At 42.1% G+C, this 12438-nt stretch overlaps 1 protein-coding gene across 1 annotated transcript in view; it reads right to left on the bottom strand.

Moving 5' to 3' along the window:
- Positions 1 to 7132: 7132 nt before the first annotated feature.
- LLPH (LLP homolog, long-term synaptic facilitation (Aplysia)) overlaps positions 7133 to 12438 on the bottom strand; it is a 5427-nt gene continuing 121 nt past the window's right edge. Inside the window, exons 2-3 of the mRNA XM_014963433.1 lie at positions 12157 to 12340; positions 7133 to 8048 (exon numbers count right to left, since the gene is read on the bottom strand). Coding sequence (XP_014818919.1) covers positions 7885 to 8048; positions 12157 to 12337 — 345 coding nt within the window. The 5' untranslated portion in view covers positions 12338 to 12340 and the 3' untranslated portion in view covers positions 7133 to 7884. The remainder of the gene's footprint in view (positions 8049 to 12156; positions 12341 to 12438) is intronic.

The following is a 12438-nucleotide window of genomic DNA, read 5'->3' as shown; positions in this document are numbered from 1 at the left end:
CTGCACCACACACAGCCCCGAGCCTTGCCCTGCAATTAACACACGCCCCGATTGGAAACTAATCATCTCTCTTAAACGAAAAAAAAATAAATAAAAAATTAAAAATAACTATTGTAGGGGGTGTTAGAGCTGTGATTTCTGACATGGTCCTTGAGCTGGGGGGCGCAGGTTCCGAGGTGTGCGCGGCTCCCCCCCGCCGCCCCCGGGACGGGACGGGGAGGGTCGGGGCTGTCTCCGGTGCCGCTGGTGCCACCTACCGGGCAGCGCCTTCCAGAGGAGACCCTGGCTGCACCGAGGCTCCCTCCTCACCTGGCATCGCTCGTTCTTCACAGCCTCTTCCCCAAAATAGCCGGCCCGCGGTGCCAGGCACACATGCGGGAGGAAACGGAGTGGAGCCACTGACTCATTTCATCTGTGCCACCGCTGGACTGGAACCGCTGGCGTAGGAGGTGACACCGTCGGGCCCGACAGCAGATCACAGAATCACAGAATCTTCTAGGTTGGAAGGGACCTTAAGGATCATCTTGTCCAACCGTCAACCTAACTGACAAAAATAGACACCCACACAACAAACGAGGAGCATCATCACTAAACCATGCCTCCCAGCACTACATCAACCCGTCTCTTGAACACCTCCAGGGATGGTGCCTCAACCACCTCCCTGGGCAGCCCATTCCAGTGTCTGATAACCCTTTCAGTGAAAAAATTTTTCCTAATATCCAGCCTGAACCTCCCCTGGCGCAACTTGAGGCCATTTCCTCTTGTCCTGTCGCCTGTGACTTGAGAAAAGAGACCGACCCCCACCTCTCTACACCCTCCTTTCAGGTAGTTGTAGAGAGCAATAAGGTCTCCCCTCAGCCTCCTCTTCTCCAGGCTGAATAACCCCAGTTCCCTCAGCCTCTCCTCATAAGACTTACTCTCCAGACCCCTCACCGTCTTTGTTGCCCTTCTCTGGACCCAGTCTCTCTTACCAGTGAATTTCGATGATGCTGTCATCGGACAGTAAAATGCTGAGATGGCGACCGGGGAAATACATTGCCCGGTGTCCTCTTTGCTTCCTCCTCCTCCTCCCTGTTACAGGGCCATCACCAGACATGGAAGCACAGATCCAGTTCCCATTGCTGGGAAGTATCTGTCAGGAACTTGGCAAGGAGTTAGGAAAAAAAAAAGCTTCTTTTCCACAGGGAAAAAAAAAGAGATTACTTCCTCAAGCTAGCCTCTCTGTCAGTAGCTGGGGATGAAATTCTGGAGATGAGCTCTGATAGCTTTGTGTTGAGGACAGGCATCAGCTGTTAGCACCATAGTGGATAGCTAAGGGAACAACTACAAATTGGGGTTTTTTTTGGTTTTCTGTAGTTTTGGGGTTCTCTTTGAGTTTTATAACATTCTAAAATACTGGACACTTAAAGGGTTTAGCAGATTAGCATTCATTTTAAACAGCAAGCAAAATAACAAATCTACATGCGATTTTCATCCTCCCTGGAGGGCAAAAAAAGAGAAGGCCTAGTGCTTGACATGCATTCAGTCCACTCTTAAAACGGGACAGATAAAACCAAAGGTGTATGTTTTTATAAGCACCATACCCTCTACGAGAGCAATGGTTCCTGAAGTTCCTGCATCAATAGACCGACCTGTAATCTTTCCCACTGATGATCTTACACCCTGGTCTTACACTCGAGGAATAAATGGGCTTTTTTCTGTCCAGCAGCGTAACAGCCAAGGCTATGATGAGCAGTCCAGGCAACTACTTGTATAAGGACCGTACTTTGGCTGTAGTTGCTCTAGAGGAAGTGTGGCTAAACTTGTGTCATTGTCATAAGAACTCAGTCAGCCTTATAAACTTTTAGGAGAGAAAAAATAACCAGTTTTTGCAGCTCCACCATGAGCTTCCCACATGACCTGGTGCACTCCTATCTCCAGCTTCTTTGCATCCTCTGACAATACCACCTTCCGGAGGGATGCAAGAAGTTTGGAAAAAGCAATGTATCGGGGCTTTCTAAATTACTTCTCACAAGCACTTTAGTTTTAAATATATTTTCGCACACGCTCTTTATATTAAGTGAAATAACTTGAATTTTGCATTTGGGGTGGGGATGTTCAGTAGCAGTGCTGATCATGATCTAAACCTGAGACTGCAAGCAAGAAGCTGTTGACACACAGACCTCCCTCTAATCCTTCATAGAAATCTTTTGTCTTCACTCATGAGACAACCTGCGGCTCTGATGGGCTCTGCAGAGAGTTCTGTCACACTGGGCAGGTGGAAGATGGACAGAAATCAATTTCAATAGATCTAAGAAGTTCTTGTTTCGCACATACGTTACAGTCCGTCAAAACCAAGTTTACAGAACATCGGTTGTTGAAGTCATTTCAAGACACAAGGCAGCACGGAATAGGTGCTGCACCTACACATTATGAAGCTCTCAGCTTTCAAAAAAGACACATTATACACATGTCACGTAACAGCTACAGGTATGGAGGGATCTGTTGAACTGAGTCAGGTGAGCAGTACTGAGACAACAAATGTGCCTTTGTTTTCTGAAATACTGTCCATAAACCAAATTTCTGGTTACAGGCAGCAGTTTAAAAATGCTATAAAATCCACATCCAGCCTTTAGAAGCCTTGCAAGAAAATTAACTACAATTACAGGGAAAAGATGCCAAATAATAGCTTACCAAACCAGAATACAACTCATAACCTTTATAGTCTCCTGAATAAGTTGATTAAGCTGAAATTGGAGAAAAACAACTCACTGATTGTTTGCTCTCCATATAGAAGCTCTTCATAAAGCAGTCCTCATGCTATCTTGTGTAGGACCCTTGTCACACAACCCTCTGCCACCATACCAGGTACTATTTCTAACATTTTTTCAGACCTTTTATATTGATGTACGTGCAGCAGAAAAATTAGAGACCAGTGAGAATGGTGTTAAAGGGATCGGGAAGAGGGAGAGGGGGCAGCACAAAAATCATCCTCTTCCCATTCTGCTTTCTCTTTCCCTTTGGATTCTGTTGATAAGGGAAAGTTGAATTCAGAACCCTGGCGTAGTGTAGGAAGAATAAAAGGACAGCGGGCACAGGGGGATTGTCAAATATTGTGCTTATTAAATGGAAGAAGATCATGAGTTCTCTCTTACCTTTAGCCTGGGAAAAAAAAAAAAAAAAAAAAAAAAAAAAAAAAAAATGGGAGGTGTCCCTGCCCAGGGCAGGGGGTTGGAAGTCAATGATCTTCAAGGTCCCTTCCAACTTTAAGCATTCTATAGCGGGAAAAAAAAAAAAAAAAAAAAAAAAAAAAGAAAAAAGAATCCGTGTATGTTTCTCCTGAAGATGTAAATCATGAATTGGGTAGCACAGCTGCAGAAGGGAGGGGAAAAAGTTGAAAAGAAGAGCCTCTTCCTGCAGCAGTGAGCTATCAGATGGCTCAGTGCCCCCCTCAGATAAGTTAAAATTGATGGCAAAACCCTGGCCTGAAGAGACCAATTCATAGCCATTGTTTCAGGCTCTAATCATCCCCACAACTGCCATAACTCAATTAAGACCATGCCACCCAGAGGAATAGATTGCTTTGCACCTCTCAGGTTTCTGCAATGCTGAGGCTGTACTCCTGTAATCTTTAATACCAGACAAATTCACACCACAAATCTGATACAGATCAGACATCCAGCTTTCATCAAATTCACTAGAACCCAAGTGACTCTTTATGCTGGAGGAGGAAAAGGAAGCATAATAGAAACAGACGTTCAGTATAAAGCCTTTGTACAGATAGAGAAGGGCCGCTTTTCTTAGAAAAAATAAATAATAAAAAAAAGTTGTGACCATGTAGCGGAGGAAGACTTTGCATCCTGTGGCCATGACATTCTTCCTCCAGTACTAGCCATCCCCAAACCAGATTTAGTCTCCTCTATAACCACAGCATCAGCTGCCAATAAAGCCAAAGATCAAGCAAACTGGAAGAACCTGTGAAATCTCAGAGCTGACTACACGCACCAGCAGAGCCCACGCTGGCTGAGTGTTACAGCAAAACTTAATGGGGACTGTAAGAAAGACCACTGACCTCAATTTTTCTAATACTACACCCGCCGTTGAATAAAAAAAACTTTCAAAACCACCATTTGCTTGACCTCATCTCCAGAACCTCTCCCCATCTTTAAAACGGTGTGCTGCGTGGTGGCTGAGTCAAAAGAGCCACAGTGCCATAGGAGAAAAGGTGGCAGAGGAGAACCCAGCTCAGCATGCAGCACAAGAGGGCAAGGACCTGGTGCAACCCTGCCCTCCCCAGCTGCATGTTCCCAGTCTTGCATCGCCTCCTGCTGACACCACCCTTTGTACAGTAAGGCTGGAAACCAACCCCGCTGAAAAATAAAAGGAGTATTTTCAGTATCTCAGCTAGATTTGTTCCCCAGCCCACTTGACTACATAATGCAGAAAAAAGGTGGCCCAGAGCAGCAATGAGTTACCAGAAAGGCCTGGGAACTGCACCACCACCGGTTATTTCAGGCACCTGAAATATCTCACTTTAAAACCAAGTCCTGCACACTGCCTCAAAAAGGGCAGACACTCTTCATCTTCTCAAGAAGCTGCCAACAATCCCCAGGACAATTTCCTAATGCAGATTTTATACTGTATACACACACACACACCCTGCATACCCATAAACATGTCAGCAATAAAATGACAGTATCATGAATCAACAAAATGACAGTATATAATTCTTTCGGTTCTGGCACTGATGCCTGTAGTTCAAAACTACCTGCACCATCTCACCTACCTTTTGTAGGTCCACAAAATCCAGCTACCACGGCAGGTGGCAGAGTTACAGTGGTAGGAATTTTCAACAAAGCAGTTTCATAGTAGCAGTTACACACAAAAAACCCCACCAATGCCAATTCAGTTATACATTTCAGTAATACAATTTCAGTTATGCCATCAGTCAGTTTCATCAACTGCAAACTTCTCTCCCCAACCACAACTTTAAAACAAAATGTTAGATAAAGATCAAAAAACTATGATATAATCAGAATATTCAGAGGCAGATAGCTTACTTCTTCGGAAATCCATCTATGGGCTTCTAAAACATGTATTTCAGCCAAAACCTAGTATGCTTAAATTCACCTTCTATGTAGAGAAACAAGAATGATTTTTTTCATCAACTGATCAAACAGAACGTGGCTCCAATTCAGCAATGTAGATCAAATATTCAATAATGACTACAAAGGTGGTACTCACGTTCAAAAATAGCTGCTCAAAGCAGATCTGGAGTGAATATCAAATGCAAAATTACAATATCCATATATAGAATATGCTGAAATCCTAGAAGGTAAAATTTCCCTGCTGCATCTGTGACTCAACCTCTGAGGTTACATCCGTGCTGCACATTTAGCCAGGTTCCTGCTGTCTGTCTCCAAACGAGCCTTCAGCCTGGACTACAGATCCCTCCCAACCAGGCTCTCAAAATCCTTCCTGGCCCAGAGAGTTTTGCTGCACCCAAGTGAGCTGTGATGTTATATGCAGAATCTGGTACTAGACTAAGAGCTGCCTTCCAGTAAAAACTGGGGTTTATTCCTTTCTTATCCTCTGTTTCAGCTCAAAAATCAAACAGGATGTCTTAAAATATCTGTAGTTTAAGTGAACCTGTTTGACTTTATCCTGGACACCACGAAGGAAATACCTCACACAGACAGTATTGTTTCAGCTGGTAAGAAGCAACTGCTAAATAAAACATCAGTGCAGTGTCTGCTGTCTCTTGTTTGAGATTCAAATCTCTAATCTGGTCACAAAAGCAGGAGACTAATAAATTTGTGCAACAAAGCTCAGGACTGGGTCATAAAACAAGGAAGAGCACTCAGTTGCACAGATCATTTTCTCTTAGAGAGGCAGGAGCAGAGGCAGAACTGGAACAACTCCAGAGAGAGGAGAGGGTGAGGCAAGCAGAGCGGTGGCAGCCTTGAAGAAGAGACACAAGAGTATGGCTGCGCACCTAAAGAAGAAAATAAACTGACTCTGAAGCCATACCCTTGAACAGGAGTACTCTGCCAGTTTGATTATCTCCCCCCAGGAAAGAGAGTCTGCTTTCCCACCAGCAGCCTGAGAGTAACCTGATTTACAAACACCTCAAAAATAGCACTGTGTTTACATAAAAACACTAAATTGTTAGCACTTAAACCCAAGAACTCCGAAAGCACACAATAACCAAAATACAGCCTACGTCATTAAAATAGTAAAGAAATACAAACCGACTGCTCACTTAATTCCATTAAACATAAATAATAATAATTATGAATCTTTTCTCCATATTAATCAATTTTAAAGTAGTACTAATCTAAATGCTAACATATTTGATACTTAAATCTAGGTCCATTATCTAATAATAATTAAAAAAAATTTGAAAGCAGCATGCTTTTTAGTGGGGGTATTACCAATTGAATTGAAATATTTTTAAATAACAAAGTTATTAATGGCACATAATTTGGTAAACTTAGATCTATACATCTTCCCAAGTCTCGTTAACTGTCAATGTATGTAAAAACAGAAGATGGATTGGTATTTCTGCCAATACTTTTGTAGTTCATCTAAGCAGAGTGCTTTTCCCTTATCAATAACAAAAAAACCCACTGTACTTTTCCAGAAAATCTGATTTTTCTATCACGTTGGGATCTTCTTGGTGGATTTTAGCACAGTATAAGCTAGTATAATTAGTTTTAAAAGAATAACTTGGCCATAGGAAATGGGATTTATCACAATAGACACAAATTAATTTGTAGGGAATTACAGAACACGGATCCCATCTTGGATGAAGTTGGACAAAGGTTACACTCTGTGTCGATGAATGGTACTTCAACAGGCAACATACTGCAGGACTGGCACGGTAATTATTTCCATCCTTGAAATGAGAGACATTTTAAAAACACAAGCTTTCGGGGCAACTAATTCTTGCATCTGTCATCACATGTTATTGCCAAGTAATAGGCAACCAACTGTAGCTAATCACATATAAATGGCATCTGTTACGCAATCATGCAATATTTTATCCTATGCCCACATTGTAAAGCATGATAGACGAGTACCGCTTTGAGAGGAATAAAAGGTTACTGAAAATACATATGGAAAAGTAAATTCTCATTTACTTTACTAAAACTTGGAAAAGGTCTTAAATAAAACTATTTTATTTCCAATCTGTGCCATTGCATTTTCTCATATTAATAATAAAAGAATCAGTTTTACTTTCGGTTATTTAGTTCCTACAATATTTCAGTTGCAGACAGCAGTGAAATACTTCTTTGTTCCAACAGCATTCTCTTTGCAAAATAAAGTCAGACTGACACTTTGTCTTTTTACTCACAGAGGTTTCATGAAGCCTTGGTGTTGATACCAGTGTATAATCTCTTACAAATTACAAGTTAAAGACCCGTTTTCCTTAATTACCAGATGTTAAAAGCAATACAGATTGGCGCAACAGAAGTAATTTTATACAATAATTTAAAGGATATGGTGAATTTACAGAATCCTTTGGTTAAATCTAGTAAAAGACAAGTTACATTGACAAAGACCACAGTACAAAAACTATTTATAGTTTCACGATTTTAAGGATTTCCTTTAGCATTTTCAGCATTCACAATATAAAAGATTAAGACATTTGCCCTCAAGAAAACAGAAAAGCACAGATACTTAGTCTATTCAAAGGCACTCAGCTTGCTTTTTGTATTGTTTTTTTAAGTTTGACAGACACCAGGTTGATATTGCTTCCATCATTTGCTGGCCTAACAGTCTCTTCAAAAATTCCTGCAACACAATAAATTACACTCGATGGCCAAGCACAAAAGTATCGTGTAATTATTTGGGATATTTATTTTGTGGGTAAAATATTCATGATTTTACAAAACTCCAATTTTACCAGGCTAGGCCTTTGGCCAATTTTGCCTTTTTTTTCCCTTTAACACGCTGTGCCTTGAGCTTCTTTCTCTGCCTGGAATTCATCCATATTGGGTACTGTCCATGCTGGTCTAGAAGAGTTTTTTTGTTTCGTTTATTATCTACGTCCATTTTGCCATCATCTGAAAAAGAAAGGTATTTATAGTGAGTAAAATACATGAATCGGCTTCATAGAAGCTATTTTGTTACTTCCCCCAAAATTATAAAAATAATCCTACACATAACAGTATTTGTAGTAGAGAGCTGAATGCTTTATACAGAAAGCCCTTTCCAAACCAATACAACTGCAACCCAGGAACTTCAACAGCTGATAGTAAATATGCAGAATTTTCCCTAAAGGCCCATGTCTGGGCAAAACACCTTATTCTTTAGTCTGCTGTCTGTTCCAATACTGTGTTTAAAAACATTGTGTGTGGTCCCCATCAAAAACTGCAACCATACAGGAAGCCATAGGCTTATTGAACATATGCACAATTAAATACTTTTCATGATGTAATATTTAAGACGCATTCTAAGAAAATAAATTAATTTGAGTGGAAGATGAAGACAGGTAAAGAGAAGAATAAAGAGAAAAGCTGACGGTGAGCCAGTGATGCTACATTTGCCTCAAGAAGAGAGCACGAGGCCCAGTCCCATATATTTCGAGACAGAAACAGAGGATTAATCTCTAGGATAAGAAGAGCCTGTGACATGGTCACTCTCAAGGGTGTCCTCACTAGCTAACACCACATGAATGTTGTATATCAGTGAGACAACAACGCTACAAGAGGAACACCTCCTTAAGTACAGATTTGAACTGTGCTTAACTCTATTAACTAGAGTTAACTAACTGTACTAACTCTATTATTAACTGAACTCTATTATTTAGTTTCAACCTTGTTTCCAGACCATCCATGTGCAACTCCAAAAGCTTTATCACTAGATTTTACAGGGAGGAAAAAAAGACTTTTTTATGTTGTGCCTGTCCGATGTTGGGAAACAAAGTTCATGAGGAAAAGGCCAAAGTGCTACTTCAATAGTTGAAGTGCACTGGCAGTCTACAGGGATCTGCACCACAGAGATGTGCTTCAGGAGCCCTAAAGTTGGGATATGAATACTTGCAGTCAGCAGAGAATCTGCACAGGAGTCTACTGCCTGCTGGCACAACCAAAGGCTGATACAGCATGGGACAGGCAGCAAAAAAAAAAAATAAAGTCACAGCTCCAGAAACCTCCTGAGACATCAGAGAAACACAATATGAAGCCTTCTTAACAGCGTCATTTTCCAAATATCATCGGAGAGATGGCGTCCAACAGCACAACACAATAAAACCCAACATCCCAAGAAAACCAACTCTACACACATAAGCTTCTTCTCTGATTCCTGTCCCATTATATGATTGACATCAACCTGTTACATCAATTTTGACTGCAAAAAAGCGCATCCATAATAAATGTCAGCAGCAACATTAACTAAATGAAGAAATACTTCTGGACAAAAAATATCTGTTGTTCACATGACACAATGTTTTCATCATACTTTGCAATCTCAAGGATGCTACAGGAATCAGTAACAGGAAGAAAGCTACTGAACAGAAGTGGTCCAAGGACATTAAGAATACCTATCAAAGGGGTTAAAAGACAGAAAAAAAGGACCAAAAAACCACCAAAGCTTTAAAAGTAGGTTATCAAAGCAGACTCAATGGACATGATTATCTTGAAAAATACGTGCATGCCCACAAAGCTTTAAAAACAGTTACAAAACCTTTTTTGACCAAAGGCTAGTCAGACCGTCCATTATTTTTTTTTCCTAATAACACAAACTGAAAATAATTATTTCACAGCACACTGTGAAAAATACCTTAAGATAACACAGGCAAATGTCCCTAATATACACTTACATACTTTCTTAGGCTGGAAAACTATTCACTTATCTATGGAAAGTGCATATTCTGGATGAAGCTTTCAACTACTTCAGTCCCTATAATATTTGGTGATGTGAACTCTCTCATGTCCACTAACAGCTAGGGCTGGAAAGTCCTCTCAAAGAAGACATCATTATTTTCAAAAAACATGCAGTTGTTCTGTGAAATATATATATTCTTCAGTATTTCTGAGCCTGCTATCTCTCTACAAAGGCCAAATGAAATTGGATACTTGTAGAAAAGTTGTCAGCAGACCTGGAAGTGGTGCAGGAATGACAAAAGACCAGGCATCTGCTTCAGAAACTAGGCTTAAGACAACGATGTTTCATCCAGCTTCAGCATCAGAAGGCTGACAATTTTCCAAAACATTTTAGAAATTCAATTCTAACAATCCCATAGAGAACGACTTTTACATCTGGTTTGTGGGACAAATCAGAACCATGGATAAAATTACAAGTTATACTCCAAACTACCCTTAATTGGGCAAGTGTTTTTATATAGCATTCTATTTCCATGTTCAATATAGCTTACAGGCTCTGCTATTCAACTTCACAACACTTCTCTGTCTTTCCTAATTTCTGAAACACTGACAAAAGCGGCTGCATGACTGACAGTGATTACTAGCATTATTTTATATCCCCACTGCGGTGCCTCAAGAGACTTCTGCACACCACATAAAAAGCTCACATCAGCAATACCATAACAGCTTAAGTGGGATAAATTGGAGAAGGTAAAAGGACTATGATTTAGCTTGGACTGCAGTTTTGGAAAGAGATGGTGTCTTTCTGACTCCTGTCCAGTATGTAGCTATTTCAAACTTTTGTCTTCACTTCCTGGGTTACTTCCTTTACAGATTACATCCTATTCAAGGAATAGTGAGGAAGATGGCAGATCTGTAGACACCTAATATCTCCCACACCCTGTACAATGCAGCATTAATTAGCATACAAAACCAGGGTCCCTAAAACCCCTAAAATACATTTACTACTCAGACAGAACATTTTAAAAGAAAAAAAAATAAAGCACTCTATTCCTGATAAAATATCTACAAAATTAGTTTAGATTTAGGTCCAACTTTTATATCCTTAGTGTCCTCCTTAAACTAGGAAGGAAATTTATATCCCATCAAATATAATGCTGTGATTGGTACAACTGCTAAGTGATGAATCCTCACTCGATGTCTTCACGACGAGATGTCTCTTCATAAGAGGCTACATACTTTAAAATCAAATGTTAATAAGCTTGTTCCACAAGTGATCAAATGCAATATAGATGCTAATGTTACGAAATGCCAGATTCAGTGATTTAATATCACCGTTGACTTTAAAAGGTAGAGATTTGGGTTTTCCACCTCACTATTCTCAACCTGTAATAATCTAAGTCTGATGATGACAGCGAAAGTCACAGGGACAATAACACACACAGGATGTCCCTGCACTTAGGTGGTTGCAACAGAATCACAGAATCATCTGGGTTGGGACCTTCAAGATCATCTACTCCAACCATCAACCTAACTCTGACAAAGTAAAAAAAATAATAAAAAAAAAAATCACTAAACTATGTCCCCCAGCACCATGTCAACCTGGCTTTTGAACACCTCCAGGGATGGTGCCTCAACCACTTCCCTGGGCAGCCTGTTCCAATGCTTGATAACCCATTCAGTGTAAAAATGTTTCCTAATATCCAATCTGAACTTCCTCTGGTGCAACTTGAGGCCATTTCCTCTTGTCCTATCACCTGTGACTTGGGAGACGAGACCGACCCCCACCTCTCTACACCCTCCCTTCAGGTAGTTATAGAGCGTGATAAGGTCTCCCCTCAGCCTCCTTTTCTCCAGGCTGAACAACCCCAGCTCCCTCAGCCGCTCCTCATAAGACTTACTCTCCAGACCCCTCACCAGCTTCGTCGCCCTTCTCTGGACCTGCTCCAGCATCTCAATGTCTTTTTTGTGTTAAGGGGCCCAAAGGTGGACACAGTACTCAAGGTGAGGCCTCACCAGTGCCGAGTACAGGGGGACGATCACCTCTCGGGCCCTACTCGCCACACTGTTCCTGATACAGGCCAGGATACCATTGGCCTTCTGGGCCACCTGGGCACACTGCTGGCTCATGAAGAACCGGTGTAGTGAAAAACAAGCTACAGACGTGACCGGCGGAGGAGGCAGGAGGAAAAGAGAAGGAGGCACGCAAAAGGCAGGTGGCGGGCCAGGCGGGGAGGCCTCACAGCCGGCCCGGGCCCCTCAGCACCGCCGGGGGCTGGTCCGGGGATGCCAGCGGGGCCCTCCCCTCCCGGTGACTCCAGCGCCGCCCGGCCCGAGCCCAACTCACCCGCCTGCTCGAGGACCGTTTTGGGGGTCACCACGGTGGCCACCTCCTTCACCTCCTCCATGAGGACGTCCGCGTTGGTGCCCAGGGTCTTTTTCAGCCTCTCCAGCTCCTTGGGCGCGTTCTTCTTCCTCTTCTCCGCCCGCATCTTCCTCCTCCATTTGCTCCTCAGGCTCTTCGCCATGGCCTGAGGGGAGGTGAGAGGCACACCGTGAGAGCCAACCAAGCGCAGGGCAGAACAGCCGTTAGAGGCGGCGCGGTCGCCATCGGCGCGGCCGCTCCCCC

This window comes from Calidris pugnax, unplaced genomic scaffold (assembly GCF_001431845.1).
Source record: "Calidris pugnax isolate Ruff unplaced genomic scaffold, ASM143184v1 scaffold44, whole genome shotgun sequence".
Taxonomy (NCBI): Eukaryota; Metazoa; Chordata; class Aves; order Charadriiformes; family Scolopacidae; genus Calidris; species Calidris pugnax.
This window is presented reverse-complemented; position numbering and strand designations above follow the sequence as displayed.